Genomic DNA, 20,971 nt, shown 5'->3' on the forward strand with positions numbered 1-20,971 from the left:
TTCAGAGAAGTCAAGAAAAGCCACAAGGTCAAATCAATGTTACTGGTGTGCTCATAAAAATATATTCCACACATACAGTACAAAGTCGATGCTGCATCTCAGTTCACCTGAACTCAACCCTTCAACCCTCACACAGTCATAATCAGCTTGCAAAAGATTAGCGCTAACTTAAGTCTGAGACTTGTTCATGTAAATCCATGTGACGTTATCACACCACTACAACACACATTATCATTACAGAGAAGTGGCTTCAAGTGACATTCTATTTGTACAGAGAAGCAAGCAGATGTTGACGAACATTATCAATACTAGGGAATCAGGAGGCTATGCCACATGTTAAAATATGAACTGGCTATGTATGTATGTATGTATGTGCATGATAAACTTATAGTGTAACTGGTATTCCAGGTTTTTTGATAGTAGGTGTTACAAATTTACGTCTGCAAACGTAAACAGTACAAACTTTATTGTAGCTTAGACGAGTGGCGCAGTTCCTCTTCCATCCAGCAGGGCGGCGATTGTTGTTTTTTCTTACATACAAACGGCGTAGCATTTTAAAACATGAACCAAAGAGGAAGTGTTTATATGAGTAATAACATAATAGCCTGATTCAGTATTTTTTTGTTTTATATATAATTTTCTGATTTGTTTATTTATTTATATATTACTGGGGTGACTGCTAAGTTTAAAGGTGAGTCGGAGCAGTTAAAGCGGATTATTCATGCTGTAGCTATATAAGTAGACTAGAGCAGTGTTTGTACTAGATGATAAGTAACGGTGTTCCGTAAACTTTTAACTGATTTTACAGACGTTTTGCTAATAAATGTCATTGGACAGACTAACGGTCTCAAGCGACGGAATAATGTCTTATCCTCAATTAAACTCCGATTTGTTTTATTTTAACCTGTCCAACTGAAGATAAAACCGATATTAAACCACTGACCCTCAGAGTTAGTAATCCGTACAGCACCAGTGAATCCATTTGCATTTTCGGCATTTAGCAGACGCTTTTATTCAATGCGACTTACAGTACTGTGACAGTGGTGGGGCTTGAACCAGTGACCTTTGGATTACAGGTCCAGTACCTTAACCGCTAGGCTACAATTGCCCTATCCGTCTCATAAACAATCACCCTAAAATTAATTTTCTGTTGCTGCTTTAACAGCCTCTTCAGTTTTTAACTAAATTTACACTAGTAAAGTAAAAAATCCAAAAGAGCTGAGGAGAAATGTAAAATAATTCAGTCTAAGACTCACATAGGACTTCACAGCACCACAGTGAGAGTTATCTTTAATAGTGAAAACTTGACCATGAGCTTGTTGGACATCCCATTTAAAAAAACAAATGGTATTACAATAGGGACTTCTGTGTGATCTTTTAAGCTATAACAACATCCACTCTACTGATAAAACGTCTCACAAGACTTTGTGAGTCTGTGGGATTTTGTGCTCATTCAGCCAAAAGAACATTTGTATGGCTGGGCACTGATGTTGGCCAAGAAAGCCTCAATTGATGTTCCAGTTCATTCCAAAACTGTTAAATGGGGTTGAGGTCAGGACTCTGTGCAGGCTACTGGAGTTTCTTTGAACCGAGCTTTCCTCGTCTTTATAGACATTGCTTCATGCACAGTCATGCTGGAACAGGAAAGGGCCTTCCCAAAACTGTTGCTGCAGTGTTGGAAGCATATCATGTCCTTTATATGATTGACATATTACCCCTGTTAGCAACTGCTGTGGCTGAAACACATGAACTCAAACATTTAAGTGTTGCATTACTTTTGAGCATATAGTGTAGCTGCTGGTGACATCTCTAACTTTTATGCTGTGCTTTTGAGATCTGTACAGAGCTTCTTAGACTTTCCCTTTGTAATGCGCCTCTGTGTTATGTTTGTGTTGGAATTCTTGTATAATTCTAATAACACTATTATTATATTATAATAACAGCAGGGTTAAAATGGACTCTGAACTGCTGATTGGCTGGGAAGCAGAAAGGGTGGAGTTGAGGGCAGAGTTATCGAGGCTGGAGGAGGAGCTTGCTGAGAGTAGGGCGGAAACAGACGAATTTCGATCCCGAACAAATGCGCTTACTGAACGGGTATTTATTCATTTATTTACTTATTTATTAATGAAATGTGCACACAGGGTTTTGTGATGAATGAGCAGGTCTGGGTTTGACATTTTTCCATTTGATTTCATTTTCATGTTTGACCACTGCTTTCACCTGGTCAGGACTAAACACTTCGTTGTGTGTGTGTGTGTGTGTGTGTGTGTGTGTTGTGTTCAGCTTTCTCAGACTTTAAACACATCAGTTCCTGTTGGGTGGGAGGTTGAGCAGAGAGAATGGAGGAGAAAACTAAGAGAAGGAAAAGAGAGAGAAGCCCGGCAGGCTCTGCTCATCCACAAACTGCAGCAAAAGGTCTAAATGCATTACACAGAGGGGCAGTTTGTACAGAATCCAGTTTGTGTTATACTCTTAATAGCCACTTTATTAGGGTAGGACTCCCCTCTGCTCTCACAGTAGCCTCAATTCTTTGTGCAACACATTCCACAATCCATTAAAAACATCTCAGGTTTTCCTAATGAAGTGTTCGGTGAGTCTGTATTGTTAATAGGATGAATATGTGTGTGATTGTGTTGTAGGTGATGGACTACAGGAGTCGTTGTGAGACTTTGCAGCAGCGGGCGATGACAGAGGAAAAAGAAATAATGATAAGAGAGGTAAGACATCCCAGGATAGGCGCTTGGAGTGAGAGGTTAGGTTTGATATGGTAGAGGATCTATTTGTTTGTCTTTGAGCATAGTCTGGACAATTCTAATTCTGACAAACCTGGAGCGACAAATTGCTCCATCTGAAGATTTTTTCCAGTTTATTTTATTTTATTTTTTCAGAGACTATTGCGAGATGAACGCAGTGATAATCTGGAGACCTCTCTTATCCGGCTGGAGGAAGAGCAACAAAGGTTTAGAAATAAATTCATGAAAATAATTTCTTGACCTTGTAATATGTTGATAAGCTAAACGATTTTTGTGTTCTGTGATCTTTATGTACAGTAAATCATGATAGAACATATCAGACCATATATATAAATTAGGGCTGTCGAAGTTAACGCGATAATAACGCATTAACGCAATCTCAATTTAACGCGATTAGAAAAAATAGTGCCGTTAACGCAAATTCTAGTTCATGTTGAGACTTGACTGGTAGAACCAACGTTTTAATGTCGGACTTGCCACCGTTGTTCATTTGCGGTTTGTTAAAATAATATAACTGAGCGTCGTAGGGATGCACTTGCATAATAAAGAAATAAATACACGGTATATTCACAAGTTGTCGGGAGCAAAACACTTTATTAACTTAATCTGTTACGGCACTGAATACCGTAGTCAAGCACGCTAGTCCATGAACTATGGAAGCCCCAAAAGGGTCAAAACACACTCACTTCGTGTAGAAACGTCCACTTTTCACATTTCACTTAAAAAAACCTTGTTTTCTATAACATTTACACAGATTTTATTTAATGCGATTAATCGCGATTAACTATATGAAATTCTGAGATTAATCGCGATTAAAATTTTTAATCGTTTGACAGCCCTAATATAAATATATATATACCTGATTCTCCTGAGCAGGAACGTAACATTGGTGGAAGTCAACTCTCTATTACGAAGTCAGCTTAGCCAATCAGGAGAAGCCAATCAAGCTCTGCAGGAAGACTTAAAGAAGCTGACGTCTGATTGGTCCAGAGCAGTGGAGGAGGCAGACCAAAAAGAGATGGATTGGAATAAGGAGAAGGAGGTCAGCAATGATGGGGAAAAGCATTTTTGCTGCTGTTCTGAATGATTGAAATAAGATTAAATGTGATTAAATGTTTTTTTTCTATGACAAAATCTGCTTGGTTGAACATATACATACAATAACGTATGATTTGTGTGGGGATGCAGAAAGTTCAGTAATGACATTTAACTGTGGGGAAGTCTGGGGAGATCTAAACTGATCTCAGAAAGAATCAGGGATTTTCATTAGAGCATTCTTAAGCTCTGTGCAAACAACTGTAAGTGCAAAAAAACATTTTGGCCATGGTTGGAAAGTAAACCCAAACTGCACATCAACACTCAGTTTGGAATAATTAATCAATTATGAATGTTTTTTTGAAAGTCCTGACCGCAACCCTGGCAAAAGTATGTGGACTGTGCTAAAAAACCAAAACAACTAAAATGAAGAGGTCTGGAGTTACCAAAAGCTTGTTGATGGTCAAATGCAACTGATCAAGATGAAAAAACATAAGAGACATATAAAACTAAGCTAACTGCATGTATATTTTCAGCAGATTTCGTCATAATGGCTTATGAAAAAGTTATCTAAGTTATCTAATCTAACTGTAACTATATGTGTTGCAGGTTCTCACAGGCTATTTATCAGCAGAACATTCAAGATTAATGTCGCTTTGGAGCGGGACGGTTGCTCTTAAACGCCAATGTCATGCTGTCAAAACTGCAACAGACAAGTGAGGACAAAACCTTACTATGAAGAGAACACTGGCCTTTATTTACCAAATGGTGTAAAAAACAATAGCAGATAAAAGCTCATATTTGTGGTACCATTGTGGTACTATTGCTGGGATCCAGGGTTCAAATCCCCTACGATTGACCAGTCGGGTGTCTACATACAGACATGATTGGCTTTGTCTGAGGGGGGTAGTCAAGGCCCTGCGATAGATTGCTGTCTTTTCAGGGATTTGTTTCTGCTTTGCCTGGATAAATCATTAGTAAAACATGAAAATTAAATAAAAATGAAATGTGTTTGATTGGTTGTTTTTACTTTCCAGGGACCTGTGGGAGATAAGGGCGGAGTTCTCTCGTCTATCGTCTACATTTCTCTCCTTGAATGTTCCTCCAGTTCCCCCTACTTCCACTCTTTCTGCTCCTGCACCTCCTCTCTCCTCTACTGTTGGACCGATGACTATAGATGAGTTGGACCATGATATTTACACCAAAAAGCTGACTGACAGGTTGCTATAAACAAATACACCTACACATCAATCTCAATTAAAGCGCTGCTTATTTTTATCAGTGGACCTGCTATTAGAAATGCACCACTTTTTTGTTGCTTTAGAAGTGAATACAGGGGCTTTGCTTTTTCCAGGATTGATGAGTTGACAGTGATGATAAAATCTCAGGAGTTTGAACGACAGAAACATGAAGAGGAACTTGATAGGAGGAACAGAGAAGAAGAAAGAGAGCATGAGAAACTTCAGGAGAAACACAGAGCCATGGAGAGAGACATGGAATCAGTTACACACGCTCTTATGAAACTGGTGAGCTTTTAAAGTTCATCCAAACATCTTCATGTACTGGGATTAAAACTACCTGCTATTTATAAAGGTTTTTATGCCTATTTATAAAGGCAGATCCAGATCTTTTACCCTAACCAGTGTTTAAAACATTTAGAACATTAGAGTCTGCTATAAACTAAATATATGTATTAAACAGTTTACTTTGTCTTGTTAGAGCAGCAGGGTAAGCTAAATCCTCTTATCGCTCTATCTTCTATGTTAGAGATTAGCTTGCCTTCAAACAAAAAACTGTTAGCTTCTGTTAGAGTGTAGTTGCACCCAAATGCACTGTATAGGTTTGATTTTAACTGCTTTGTTTTTACTGTTGCTGCCCTGCACTTTCTTTAAACATGCTTTTGATCTCTCACAGCGCAGATTTTTTTTCTTAAATTGCCCTTTAAATTGTATTGTTCAGACTAAGCTTCTTTCATTCTTACTAATGTTTACAATGTGACAGTCTGTAATAAACTAATTATGTGCATCAAACAACTGTCCAGATATTTATGGCACAGGTGCTTGGGTGGTGCAGCGGTAAATTATGCTAGCCCACTACTGCCGAGATCTAGGGTTTGGATGCTCATTGGTGCTATAGGCAGGTCATGCTTCCTAATATAGGCATGCTTGTCTATGTCAGGGGTATAGCAGAGATCCCAAGATCCATTGGCATCCCATGTGGGATGTGTTACAATCTTTGCAGTAACACATCTCGGGTAAAGATTTAGTAAAATATAAAAATAAATAAATTAAAAATAAACGAATGATTGTTGTACCCCGAGTTTAATAGTGAATGAAGTTTTTCCTCTCAATATATAGCAGAGGGTTTTGAGCTCACAGAGGCTGGAAGGACACACCAGATCCAGAGTTTTTTCAGCTCCTGGTGCTTTTACTGATGATTTGCACGCTCTACTGACCATTATCGCTCAGGCTGAGACTGCCATCCAATGGAAACACCAAGAACTGCAGGTCTGTAGTATTACTTAGTAAATTAAATAAATATTCTTATTTTTTATTTTTATTTTCCAACTTGTGCATGGGACAGATGGACAGAAGTGTACACGTGCTCTAGCTGCTCAATTTTGGTGCATCCGGCTCACAAAGGGATTGTGCTGTGTCTGATACTATTCATGTAGTTAGGGGATACTGAATCACAGTCTCATACACACCGGTGTGGTAAACACCAAAGCAGAGAGTCAATGTCGAACCTTATGCCTAGTTCTCACTACACAATTTTTGCCCTGATTTTCACTCGGCGACTGGTCGGTGCTAGATTTGCCGGCTCGGGAGCAACTCGGCGTTTGCTCGGCGATCAAAACTCGGCTCTCAATCGCTAAATGTGAACTACTCAACAACTCGATCCGACCGGCTCGTCGAGCATGCTAGAGATTTCTAGCATGTCAGATATCTGATCTGAGTTGCAGACTGCAATGAGTGCTGTGTCGAACAGCCAATGAGAACACGGTGTGAGGGGAAACGCAGGAGAGGAGTGTAAACAGGTGGGACAGGGGTGTAATATAGTTTATATCAGAATACATCGGCACACACACGTTTTACAATATTTCTGACCTGATCGTTCTCTACAAAACACCAACGCTGCATTGCAAAAATATTTATTAACCTCCAACTCACTATAGAACAACCCGTGCTGTTCATGTTGCCAAATCCACTCAGATTCATTTATTTTTCTTCCTTGATTTTACGCTGCACATCAGCGCACAAACACTTCGATTGCTTGCTACTTGTTGACGTGCATTTTTGGACGTGGTATCATTAAACCCCTCGTCACGTCTCACGTGTGTTTTTGTAAAAAAAAAAAACTATATTTGGGAGACCGGAGAAGCTCGCCTGCGATTCCAGTTGGTGATAGATGGTGTAGTGTGAAACCCCCTATCGCCGATCTGTTGTGTAGTGTGAAATATACACCGACTGAAAGACTCCCGAGTGCAAAAGATTCAGTTGTGTAGTGTGAACTGTACAGCGACCCGGCAAATCAGAAAGTCGTGTAGTGTGAACTTGGCATTAGGAAAACTAGCATCTTTGCTTCACTGAACCTCAAGTGTCAAATGATGCAAGGCGGAGAAAATTTCTACAGCCTCTCTACTAGAATAATAAAAAAAAATCACTCAACACGTTGATCTGATCTTATCACTGCCTGTTTTTCTAACAAATAGAATAGAGATTTTGTGCTTTTTCCAAAGTATAAAGACACACCAGGCTTGTTAATGCTGTTGAGTATTTTTGCACTTGTAGTGTGTTAATAAGTGTTGTTAATAGATCAGTGTTGTACAAACTTTCATACAAATATGAATGATGTATAAATGTGTGCTGTTCTCAGGAAGCTGAGGGACATTGGCACAGGTCAAGAGCGGAAGCAGAACTACTGCAGCAGCAAATCAGAGAGCTTGAAAGCGAGAGGGTGGATTTACAGAAACAAGCTGATCAGGAATTGTTGGAGCTGAAACGAATACAGAGTCTGCTGAGCAGGTCAGCAATAACAATTAATAATCATTATCAATAATCAATAAATATTGTTTGACAATCATTTTAACAAAATGGACTTATATAGAAACATATTTAATGGAATCAAATTTTATAATTGGTATGTTTTATATATTTTTATATGATTTAAGTTAATTTAATCTAATCCCCCACTAAAGTCTTGCCACTAGCATCCCCCAGCGCTGGCTGGCTGGCTGTGTTTTTGATATTTTGGCTCATCAGTGGAAGGTCTGGCTTGCAAATGAATTTCCAGTTACTTCCAAAAGTGGTTAATGGGGCAATGGGTTATTAGAAGGGGTGTCCACTTTTGGTGTGACGCTTATAGCTCTGATTTTCACAGGAAATAACTTTCTAATACTTTCTAAACTTTATAATAATATTATAATAACGTATATTATTTTTTTGCAGTGAAAAGGAAATGGTTCTTAGTTTAAAGAAGCAACTGGATGAATCAGAGCAGCGAGGTGAAGATCTGAAGAAAGAAAATTCACGACTGATACAGCTGAGAGAGAAAGAAGAGGAGCAGAGGAATGAATTGGAGAGAGAGAGACAGAGACGGTAAAAGCTATTATCTGACAAATATTTTTTAATATTGTTACTCTGAACCAAATGAAAGAATAAATAAGTTCAATGAAACTGGCAATATTCGTAGAGGATGGATGGATAGATGTATTGACGTAGAGATTAATGTTTCCCATGATGCTGTTTGTGCTTCAGTGTGGAGGCAGAGCTTGTGGAAAGTGCCCAGTTGTGCGAGCGAGAGAGCCGGAGTCGTTTAGAGGTGCACAGCCTGCGGGGGGCACTGGAGCAAGAAAGACTGGAGAAAGCCAGAGCAGAAAAAGAGGCAGCGGACACCAGAGAAGCTTTGATAAAGGTACTAAACAGAAGTGTTGTTTGTTTTACAGGAACTGACAGGGACTGAGGCCAGTCCCCTAACAATTGTCATTCAACAATAGCAAAACAACTAAATAATGAGTGTTCACTTACTTTTGGGACAAAAACAACTCAAACAAATGATTGTTTCTGTGTCTCTGTCTCTCTCAGGCCCGGGAGTCTTTGCTGTCTCTTTCGTCCACACATACTCTGCTGAAGAGAGAAGCTGCAGACACTCGGGATTCTCTGGAGAAAATGACCGCTTTAAATGAGTCTTTGATCCGGGATAAAAGAGAGTGTAATGCACAAATTATTAAGGTATTTTCATTTATGCTTTCTGTCCTGGGTATGCTGGGGTTCGGAGTGTGATAAGAGGGTTCATGAAGGGTTGGTACACCTGTAGGTCTAACACACTACCCATTACCACTCAGATCCTCTGTGTTGCTTTCAACCCAGCTGGGCAGGTAATTAGATGTACCAGTTGGCTAATTATTCTGCTCAGTTGCTCCACAGTTTTTCCTTTTTCTAGATCTACATCTTATACCAGACGTCCCTTCTTGTTCTACCACATTCATAGACTTTTTGCACTGTTGTGTTTGGTTGATAGATACGATGCTCAAGCTAAAATGATTTTTTATTTTCTTGACCCCAGCTGGAGGAAGAAGCGGCTGAGTCTGAGGTGCAGCTTCAGCGTTTAAGAGCAGACCTAGCGTCTTTACACAGGGAGCTGAACACTGTCTCAGAAGAAAATGCAGAGTTAAGGTCAGTCTTTGTAACCCTGTACAACTATCAAACGTATTTGTGTTTAGTCAGACATTTAACACAGTAAACGTTTGTAGCTCTCAGGATTGCTAACTTGCAATGTCAGAGGGGATGTGACAGTCCCAGCTCTTTCGCCAGCACGGGGGATGCTAGTGGCAAGCTTTTAATGGGGGATTCAATGACTAGATTGGGAGCAAATAGGGATGGGGAGCATTCCCCATGTAGAAGTTTTTTTTAATGCTTATTCTGTAGTTATTCTACACCCTTGCAAGCACCGTTGACACCATTGGCTTTGCCATGTAGATGTTTTGTAGGTGGTTCTAATATTTTGGCTCATTGCTGTATGTTGCGCTTGCGTTTGTGTTTTAGGGCTTGTAGAGTTGTAGATCTGGACTCACTTCATCAGCTGAAAGATGGGGAAAGAGAAATGGAGAGAGAGCTGCACATGCTAAGTGAGGAGAGAGAAAGTCTTACTGCTGCTTTTACCGATGAGAAACAGAGAAATCAACAGGTAGGGCAGCAAAGGTTTATGGGGGGGGGGGGGGGGGGGGCAGTGTCAGCACCTTCCGTTTCAGTCTGGTGTGGACAGAAGCAAATATTTACACTAGTAACGCTGGTTCAGGCTATTCGCGACTAGCAGTCACAATAGAGACTGACTAAAAAAAAAGAAATAAACCTGTCACATTTCATCTGTCCAGCTTAACAACAGTCACAGGCAAAACATGTCCACTTACATTTACATTTTCTGCATTTAGCAGACGCTCTTATCCAGAGTGACTTACAGAAGTGCTTCCATAGTAAACATTTCATTTCTCAAGTTTAAGTAAACAACAGTCGAAGAACACAAATCTGCTAAAACCTGTTAGAACCAAAGTGTTTTTTTTTTTGTTTGTTTTTTTTGTCATCAACGTGATGTCATTTGTCCATGATTCTCTTGATTTATGTAGCTCACACTACCCAAGTCACACCAGACATATGCTGATAATAGCTACATTACCCACCTCCCTGTGTAAACTCTAATATAATTATACTCATTAGCACCACATCCATGTAAACTGATGCGTTTTGTGTGTTTGTGTGTTAGCTGTCTGATCTGTACAGCAGTGTGTGTGAGGAGCTGCACACTGTGAGAACGAAGCTTGATAAAGCAGTAGAGCAGAAGCAGAAAGAGGTGAGAATGATGCAAGAACTGCAGAGAGAAAAACAGAGACTGGAGATTGTAGTGCTCACTACAGAGCAAGAACGAGAAGAAGTCATACAGGACAGAGATGAAATCAGGTAAAAAACTTATGGCATGTACTGGTAAATTTAAAAAGTTTACTACCCCTCTAAGGGACGTGGGTTTCGTGGCTTGTTTGGGATGTGAATGATTGGAACATTTGGGCACAACTTCATTCATACAATCTACATAGTTTTCATATGGTTTAAACCAAGATTTTGGGACGGCAATTTTTAAATGTGTTTAGGTCATTGTCCTGCTGAAATACCTAATTATGTCCATGAATACAAATAAAGTGGTCATGCCACCAATATTAAGAAAGAGTCATAATCTCAAAAATCCATTAAAGTCATGTGTGGACTTGACCTGAACATTGTCTATGTTATCTTGTATATTTTAAACATGGTGTTTGCAGGAACCTGAGTGTGGCTCTGCAGCAGCAGCTTTGCTTGAGTAAAGAACAGATTTCTGTACTGGAGGTTCAACACACACAAGTCCAAATGCAGGTTCATGCACTCCAGCAGGCCAAAGATGTTATACAAGGTCAGATCTTCTTCTTTTAGGTTTGAGATGTGTTTTGTACTCTCAGCTAATTTACAGTGAAAGTCAAAAGTTTACTTTTACTTGTTAGGGTCAAGTATGTCTTATCGGTCTTAGTTTTTAATCTCGTGGCAGGACCTCCTCATTAAAGCTACTGTCTTCTGACTGGGCACAAATTCCCACAGACATGTTTTAATTTGTTTTTTGCAAAGTCCTCTTGGAGGAGTTTTGCTTTGTGCAAGTTGGGCAACTCTATTTAAATTCATGAGGTTTTGTATGGTTAGGAAGTCAGGTTCATGGTCTGTTGTCCACAAACTTTTGGACAGAAAGTAATTTGTAAAAGTTCATAGCTGGACATCAGTAACAGTCTCATAGTCCAGAACATAAAACATCGAACACTCACGTATCACCACAGCTCTGCTTTACAAAACACATGAACATCATCACTGCTGTCTGACTATCATAAGTTCTAAAACGCTCTAAATGTGTCCATAATCCTGGCTTTAATTTAACAACACCACATCTCAATTAATCAAGAATATAAGATTCCTTTCCTTCTTTTTTGTTTTAGGTGAGATAAAGTGTCTTCAGTCTGAGCTGGAAAGAACCTCAAATCTACTAGAGGATGAGAAATCAAGAGCTAGTGAAGAAAGGCTACTCTATAAAAGAGACGTTGAAAGCTTTCAGTTAGAGATTAAGAGGCTGAAGACAGAAGCTGAACAAATGTCAGAAAGACATAAAATGCAAGATGATGAGAAAAGAGAAACATGGCAGAGAGAACGGGAGTCTCTAAACCAGGAGCTGGGGCTGAAAGATGGTGAAATCAGGGCTCTCAGAAACAGGATGGATGGACTAGCCAAGGAAAATGAAGAGCTGTCAATCCTGATGGGTGAAAAAATTGCAGATGTGGAGAGCCTGTCTTCCAAAGTCAGGAGTTTGGAGTCACAAATCCGTGAGTCCAAGGATGAATTTGAGAAATGTAAGGAACATTTAAAGGACGTTCAGAATGAGAAGGACAGACTTTTGGAACAAGTGACACAAGAACAAGAAGATCTGAATAACAATGAAAGAGAGAAATCAGAGCTTGTTGATCTTTTGAGAGTAAGAGATAAAGAGATTAAAAACAGTCATAAACACATCCAGGAACTGACAGAAAAAGTGAAACTGCAGGATGGACTGCTAGAAAAACTCAGACAGGAGCTGAGGAATAAAGAGATTGAAGCAGATGCACAAGTGGAGGAAGTAGAGCGAAGCGCAAACATGAGGGTGATCGAGGAAAGAGAAAAAGAAAGAAAGCTACAGGAAGAGCTCACAAAGAAAGAAATAGAATTAGATGGCCTCAGGTGCAACCTGGAAGAATTGGTAAAAGAAAAGAACCACATGGTGTATCTGCTGCAGGAAAAAGATAATAATCTGGAGAACCTGAAGCGAATTGATGCTGAGATGAAAGATCAGGTAGAGTGGTGGAAAAAGAAGACTGAAGACGTGGAGATAGAAAAGGAAGTGCTTACAGAAAGGGTGGACAGCCTAGTTTCTGTCAAACAAGAGAGGGACAGCCTAGCTGAATTGTTGCGAGAAGTAAAGGAAGAGATAAACCAGCTAAAGGAAAGAGATCAAAACAGGGTTCAAAATCAAGAAAGATTGAAGGAACAGCTCAGAGAACTAGAGACAGAGGTAGAAGATTGCAGAAATACAATTGAGAAATTAACACAAGAAAAAATTGAGCAAGAACAGAAATGCAAAATGCATCTGGAGCAAATGGAGGAACGAGAGCAGAAGATGAAGGTAGAGATCAGTGAGCTGCATGGAGTAAACATGGACCTGAAAAGAAAGGTTCTACAGCAAGAAGAACATCTTCAAACCCAAATTATTATTTTTAAAGAGAAAAAGACAGAGTTAAACAGACTGAAAGAAACCTTTGAGCAACAAGACAGAGATGTAAAGGAAGAACTGAGAAGATTAAAGCAAGAGCTAAAAGACGCTGAGACAGACCATGAGACAGAAAAAGCTCTCCGGGAAGACAGTGACCATAGACTTCAGCTGGCAAGGACCAAAGCTGATCAAGAGGAAGAAAAGGTAAAAGAGCTGGAAGAACTGAACAAAAGATCGACCAAAGATGCAGAGGTCTTAAGAGAAAAACTTGATAGTAGGTCAAAAGAATTGGAAGCAGAAGTTAGGATGCTAAATCTAAGAGAGGAGGACATGGAGGATGAAAAACGACAATTAAAACAGTCTCTTGAAGAAGGAACATGGAAGAGGGAGCAACTGCAAAATGAACTAAAAAAACATGTGGAAGAGATCAATCATCTGAAAGAAAAAGATCAAGAGAGGGTTCAAGATAAAAAACAAATTGGAGAACGTGTCAGAGGACTGGAGGGAGAGGTAGAAGATTGCAGGAGCACGATCGAGAGCACAGTCAAAGAGAAAAATGAACTAGAGCAGAAATGGAAAATGTTGCAAGAGCAATTGGAGGAACGAGAACAGAAGATGAAGGTAGAGATCAGTGAGCTGGCTGAACTGAACACTCAGATTAAAAGAAAGGTGCTTGTGCAGGAAGAACAACTCCAGACTCAGACTATTCTTCTGAAAGAGAAAGAGATGGAGGTACAAAGACTGAATGAAACATTAGAACAAAACGACAAAGAGACAAAGGAGAACGTAAGAAGAATTAAAGAAATGCTGAAGGCTGAGATCCATGAAAAAGAGAGAACTCTCCAAAACGACTGTGATCAAAGACTCCAACTGGCAATGGCCAGAGTCGATCAAGAGGAAGGAAAGGTAAAAGAACTGGAAGATGAAAACAAAAAATTGACAGATGAGTTGAGAGGAAGACTTGAAGAGCAGTCAAGGGAATTGGAAAGAAAATCCAAGCTGTATCAAGAAACCAGTGAAAAGGTCCAGTTGTTAAAACTGAGATTGGAAAACATGGAAGAGGAACAGCAGCAATTAAAGATGTCTCTTCAGGAAAGGAAGCAACAAAAAGATCGACTGGAGATGGAACTTAAAAATAGCAGAGAAGATGAAGCAAAGTCGAGATCAGAGCTTAAACAACAAATTCAAGGTCTGCAAAATTATCTAAAAAGGAAAGAAGGGGAAATCATTTTACTGAATGAAAGAATTGATGGCATCGTAAAGCAGAATGAGCAGGAGCTGAAAGAATTGAAGGAAAACAATGAAGAGTTGGAAACAGAGGTAGCAAAGTTGAAAGAAGAAGTTATGGTACTTTCTATAAGCAAAGAGAAGACAAAAACTCTGGTAAAGGAGCGAGATGAAGAGAATAAAAAAATAAAAGAAGGATTGAAAGCTGGCTTGGAAGAGATGGTCTGTTTAAAGGAGCTTCTAGAGGAGAGCCATCGCGAAGGTGAAATACTTAGAAAGATCTTAGAGGAAAAGAAGAATGAGATGGTAAAGGGCAGACGGGAGGAAATCCAAGCAGCTTGGAAAGAAGCAAACGAGCTACACCTCCGAGTTCAGATCCTGCAAGTGGAAAATGAAGAACTTAAAACACAGCTGCAGATCCAGCTGCAAAAAGAGCAAACAGCAATGCAGAAGAACCGTGAAATTGAAGAGAAATTGGAACTGAATGTGCAGAACCTAAAAAAGCTAGAGGAAGATCTAGAAGTAAAAAATAAAAAACGTATTAACAAGGAGCTGAGAGAAAAGGAGCAGGACATTAACACCATTGAAAGGACAATAGACAAGGACAAGAGTAGCTTCAGACTTCTCCAAGAGGAACATGTAGAAAAGAACCATGAGAATGATGGAGTGAATGCAGTGATGAAGTTTGTTGAGAGTGTTAAGGAAATCAGATTTGCTACAGAAGAACACCACAAAAAGGAATCAGATAAAGTAGATAAAGCCAAAAAGCTCTTAGAGGAACGTCTTGATGAGGCAAATAATAAAACACAAGTTTTAAAAAGACAGACAGACATAAACAAACCAGAAGATCTGGAGAAAGTTAACAGACTTCTGAATATCCAGAATCATGAAATGAGGGCTTATCAAAGACAGACTCTAACAGATGAGATGGATACATCACAAGCATCCGTTCTTCTCTGGAAAGACACCAGCAGACGTCTGACAGAGAAGGAAGTAGAAGTGTATGGTTTGAGAGAGGAAGTAGTGGAGCTGGGAAAAGACAGAGACCGCTTTAAATCAGCACTAGAGAAAAATGAGGAGATGCTAATTCACTATAAAGAGAAACTTCAGCAGCTGGAGAACCACAAAGTCAAGGTATGGCAAGAACCTAGCAAATATAAAAACTACAATGCAAAACCCTCAGCACTTTCCTGCATTTCCCCCTGTTCCTCCTAATCTAGTCATATCTAATTCCCCAGTTAACTTCTGCCATTGTTGCAGACACCAACCCAGTCTGAAGAGACTATTACATGTGCGCAGTCACTGGCTGCTATATTTTCACCTTCCAGAGACTGAGTTTGACAGAGAGCAGTATCATGTACACTGCTTTCTGTCAACCATCTCTCATTTAGGTGCCTCAACCAGCAAGCAGAGGCAGCAGCACTGAGAGATGTATTTGACCTTTTCCTCCCCCAGACATATCCAATCATGTCTGTATGGGCGTCTGGCTGGTTAATAGCATAGCTGATATCCAATCTCCACAGCTTGAGATTTCAACAGTGATGGGCTAGTGCTTGATTTTCTTCATTAAAGGTCACTTACTGAAAACTCCTAAAACTCCTTAGTCAGACGTTAGTTTTCTCAGCTCTGTGATGCAACCCCCCCTGAGCTACATCAGCTAGTTGCCTCGAATGCTTTTTACCCACTTAGATATTTTCCGCGCATCAGTACTAAGTCTAAATCGTTGTGGTAACTTTTGATAGGTTTGATTGTTAGTTACTTAAGGGTTACATATTAGATTTGCAAAATCTTTCACTCATTTTGCTGTGTTATTTGGTTTGCTATTTACGTAGGAGGTGGAGAGCAATCATGTAGAGATTTGGGATACAGATACACCTTTACAGAGGCGGGTGGTGACCCTGCAAAGAGCTGTAGCAGAGCTGGAGCTTCAGATCAAGAAACTACAGCAGAGAAATGAACGACTGGAACAGCGCATTGACAAGTTGAGAGAACAGAAAAAGAACCTAAAGGACACATTAAAACAGGTACAGATGTGTTCCAAACCAGATCATTAAAACATACCAAGTAATTGCTCCCTTAGTTACACAATCAACCAGTTTACTAAATTAAATTGCTTGCATGCTTGATTTCACCTCATTTCAGATTAAATCTTATAAATTAGGACATTTCTAAAACTGGATCACTGGTGAATCCACACCAGGAGTGTCTGGAATACTAAAGTATCCACAAAAGCTATGTCTATGACTATGTCTGGGGAGTTGGGGGGTGGCCAAGGCCAGGCGATGGATTGCCGTCCAGTTCGAGGTGTGTTACTGCACTGCGTCAAGTGATTCCAGGGAAACTGGGCCCCAACATGAAAATAAAGTTAATAGATAAATTAATTATGATAAACCAAAATGTGTTGACTTTGATTAAATATATGATACTGCTGGATCAGAAAGAGGGGCAATTACATTTTCACATCACTGTACATTTGAGCTATTTGGGAGAATGTTTGTAATTATTTAAAATATTTTATAAGTTTATAAGTTTTCTGATTGTTGTCCTGCCATGTTTCTTTCAAATAAAGTCTTATGTAGATTTAAAACACAGTGTGTGCCGGTCTTGTCCTAATATTAAAGATGTTTTTTGCCAGGTTGAATTAGAGAGAGAGAAACTGAGACGGCAGCATTCACCGTCATCGCTGGATGCTGGACTACAGGTACTAAATAAAGCAGTGGTAGCTCAGTGGTTAAGCTACTGATCTAGTAATCGGAAGCCAATTAAAAAAGTTGCCACTGTTGGACACCTGAGCAAGGCCCTTAAGCCTACATTGCTCTAGTTGTAGTCATTAATCACTGTTCGCTTTGGATAAAAGTGTCTGCTAAATGCCGCACATGTAAATTCTATTAGTTTTACTATTGTTTCTATGGCAACAGCCAACACAAATGTTTTGTTAAATGTCTAAACCACAGGCAGATTAGAATGTGACTGTAAAAGTAATGATGTTTAGTTTAGAGCTTGAGCTTTGAATTCTACTTATCTCTTATCTTTCTAACAATACCTTTTCCTCTTCCAATTAAATGTAGCAGACACTTTTTATTCACAACAACTTATAATTAGGACAGAGGTATTAAGGGCCTTATTGGTGGTGAGCCTTAAACTTGAACTTTTTAAAAAATAATCTTCAGTTCCTTTACCATTAACCATTACTGTGCTAGATATTTGTAACTTTTCCTAGTAAGCTGAAGGGTGACCCCAGACTTTAATATGCTAGTTGATTTGCAAGGTTAGCTATTGGTTGCCGGAATTTAATTGTCTAATGGATGCTGTTTCTTTGTTTGCTTGGGTGTTTTTTTAAGAGAGCAGGGCATTTTTCCACTTTTTTCACCCCTCTAAAGAGAGCCACAGACTATTACACATCTTCTCTTTTTATAATCTGCCAGCTTCATTGATCGCTCCATGAGGAACAGTGAATCACTGCAGACTCTCAGGCAGGACCTGAATGACTCTCTGGAATTGGTGTCTAGACAGCTTGTCCCTCCGGTTCTGAAGTCAGAAACACAAAGACTGGACAGAAGCATCAGGGAGGAACAACTCAGGCTTTCTGTTAGCCAAAACTAATATGAGAGGATTCTTAAAAATGTAACTTTTTAAAAAGGAGACACGGTCAGTATTGTTGTACAGAAAATTGGGATATTTAGGTAAATTTTGGACTCTGTGGCTGCTCCAGGCTTTAAAAGCAGAAAGGGGCAAAGGAAGGGCATGCGTTCATGTGTGTTTGAGGTGGGACTTGGCGTACATTTGTTTAATGGCTGAGCCTCAGCTTAACAGTTTTCATAATAACTACTGAAACCCCCTTTGTAATGGGCATTGCTAACAAGTAACCTGTACTGAACTTCTATCAGATACATGTGTTATATGGCTTGGATTTCTGGACCCAATATTCCAATTTTTATTTTAGAGAAAAGCAATCCACCACAGTCAGTTATTTAGCATACGGAGAGTCATGCTATGCCCTACGTGAATCATCCACCACTCCCAACGATGTCACGAGAGTCGCACTGTGTAAGGCTATGCCTAAATCAGTTTCACGAACACAAGTATGAATCAGCTTGTTTTGTCATTATTAGTGCAGTACTAAGGTCATTAGTTCTAGTTTAGTGAAATGCCTTTGGACACCCTAAAACTTCAGTGGTCTGCAGTAACTAAATAGGTTGCCTGATATAAATTATTTGAACAACTTTAGGTCATCGTGGTCTTGGGATTCAGTTATTCTTGTATCGTTATAGGATTTCAGTGGTCCAGCTGGAGCTGATGAGCTGACGCGTTTGAGGGCTCAAGCAAGTGAGCTGACCGAACAGGTGAATAGGTTTTTTAATTAAAATTGAGAAGAATTCATGTTTTAAGGATTTTACTATAATAAATAGAAAGAAGAGGTCATATAGCATAAAAGTGTGGACTGGGTCTACGTACATGAACCAAGCAGCCATGAAACATTTATATCCAAACATGGCAGTAGATGTTGTAGATAGACCATGTTGAAGCTGTATGACATTCAGTCTGGCATTATCTTGGAAAGTTCCTTTTTCAACAAGTGTATCAAATATTATCCCCACTGGAGCTACTAGGTAAACTCCCATTATTGTGAAGTGAAAATGTCAAGGAGAAACAACAGCTCAGCCATGAAGTTACAAAAGCTCACACAACAGGACCATTGAGTGCTAAAACACGTGGTTCCTAAAAGTTGTGTCTTCAGTTCAGAGCATATTGGTGAGCTGTAGTGGTGTATAGTACAGTTATTGAACTCTGGAGCATTGAATACACATTACTGCTATCTGGTGTCTTAATAGCTACTGCAAACTATGACGTGGTGGAGGAAGAACAATGGTATGGGGCTGATTGTGTATTTGTGTATTATCCTAAATTGTGCAAGTAGTCCAATAAAAATCCAGATCCAACTTCTGGTCTTGACTGCATGATACACTATTGGATGTTTTTCTCCAAATGACTGTTTGGTTTAAGCATTGTTGAATGACTTCTGTCTGCAAACATACAGGTTCACCATTTGCGTCTGATGCTGGCTGCAGATCATCAGGAACGAGCTGACTTTATTGATCGCTCCATGAGGAACAGTGAATCACTGCAGACTCTCAGGCAGGACCTGAATGACTCTCTGGAATTGGTGTCTAGACAGCTTGTCCCTCCGGTTCTGAAGTCAGAAACACAAAGACTGGACAGAAGCATTAGGGAGGAACAACTCAGGCTTTCTGTTAGCCAAAACTAATATGAGAGGATTCTTAAAAATGTAACTTTTTAAAAAAGGAGACAAGGTCAGTATTGTTGTACAGAAAATTGGGATATTTAGGTAAATTTTGGACTCTGTGGCTGCTCCAGGCTTTAAAAGCAGAAAGGGGCAAAGGAAGGGCATGCGTTCATGTGTGTTTGAGGTGGGACTTTATGTGAAACACTGGATGAAGTGACGGCGTACATTTGTTTAATGGCTGAGCCCCAGCTTAACAGTTTTCATAATAACTACTGAAACCCCCTTTGTAATGGGCATTGCTAACAAGTAACCTGTACTGAACTTCTATCAGATACATGTGTTATATGGCTTGGATTTCTGGACCCAATATTCCAATTTTTATTTTAGAGAAAAGCAATCCACTTTTAGTAATTGATTTTGGTACATGGTTGTATTTATTCACTATGTATTTATGATACATTTGTGTTTATTGTTCTAATTTTTATTTACAACTGACTGTTTACAAGACAGCCCGGGTGGATGTCGTGGTTGCAGTAAGGGTAGCGAGTGCAGGGAATTTGAGATGATATTCGCATAACAGTAGTTGTAGAAAAAGATGCTCCATGCACATTTTCATTAGTCAGAAATGCTGTGGTGTAGCTTGTGCCTGTCAGGATGCCAAACCTTTAAATTTATAGCCCAATTAAAGTCCATTTCTTTTTAAGTCTGACCAAAGTTCATGCTACAAGTTACATAAGTTACACTGTTCAGTGGATGAAAAGCGTAACGTGTATGGTGAAAAACTTTAACTTTGTGGATTTTGTATTTTGTGAAAGCCTGACTTGCTAGGCTTGTTCTAAACTTTGGTCTAGCGCAGAAAAAAAAACATGCAAATTGTTTAAACAAATCTATAAAGAAAAGGTGAGAAAGCTGAGAAATTTAAACAGATGTTCGGTACTGTGTGTAGAAGAATTTACAATTCAAAAGGTATAATTTTTTTCTCCTACCTGACAAATCCTAAATTTAAATTATTTTTATTTAGTGTTTCAGCAGGTGTTAGTGCATGGCAGACATGATTTTTTTGTGCTTTTTAATGATTTTGATTATCTGGAATAGTGACAGTTCAGTTTACTTTTTAACTTTGGAAAGAGACCATTGTACCATGTACTTTTTAACAGGTGCAGACAAAAATAGAATTCTAGAATTCTATTTATTTTTAACAAAAAGGAAAATGCTGGGGTGTTTTTAAGCTAGAAGCCTGGCTTGAATCTTACTAGGCACATCCACCAGTTAACACCATCCCCTCTGTAAAAATGGTGGGTCTTAACATGATTTTATAGAGATCAGGGACTGGTGGTCTGGTTAGGATTGATTGGAGAGTAATTCAATGATAAAAGAAATTCTGCATCTTTTAACTTAATGTATT

General features: G+C 39.3%; 1 protein-coding gene across 1 annotated transcript; it reads left to right on the plus strand.

Annotated features, from left to right (window-relative positions):
- Positions 1-645: 645 nt before the first annotated feature.
- si:dkey-230p4.1 (centrosome-associated protein CEP250) lies at positions 646-20,269 on the plus strand. Its single transcript, XM_063005981.1, has 23 exons — positions 646-691; positions 1,944-2,094; positions 2,284-2,415; positions 2,640-2,717; positions 2,889-2,959; positions 3,630-3,795; positions 4,398-4,504; positions 4,826-5,008; positions 5,143-5,314; positions 6,146-6,295; positions 7,665-7,813; positions 8,237-8,386; positions 8,546-8,702; positions 8,873-9,019; positions 9,354-9,463; positions 9,833-9,974; positions 10,548-10,741; positions 11,098-11,225; positions 11,794-15,455; positions 16,154-16,345; positions 16,957-17,022; positions 18,593-18,664; positions 19,360-20,269. The coding sequence occupies exons 2-23, from the start codon at positions 1,954-1,956 to the stop codon at positions 19,585-19,587; spliced, it is 6,597 nt and encodes a 2,198-aa protein (XP_062862051.1). The 5' UTR covers positions 646-691; positions 1,944-1,953; the 3' UTR covers positions 19,588-20,269.
- The last annotated feature ends 702 nt before the right edge of the window (positions 20,270-20,971 follow it).

This window comes from Trichomycterus rosablanca, chromosome 12 (assembly GCF_030014385.1).
Source record: "Trichomycterus rosablanca isolate fTriRos1 chromosome 12, fTriRos1.hap1, whole genome shotgun sequence".
NCBI lineage: Eukaryota > Metazoa > Chordata > Actinopteri > Siluriformes > Trichomycteridae > Trichomycterus > Trichomycterus rosablanca.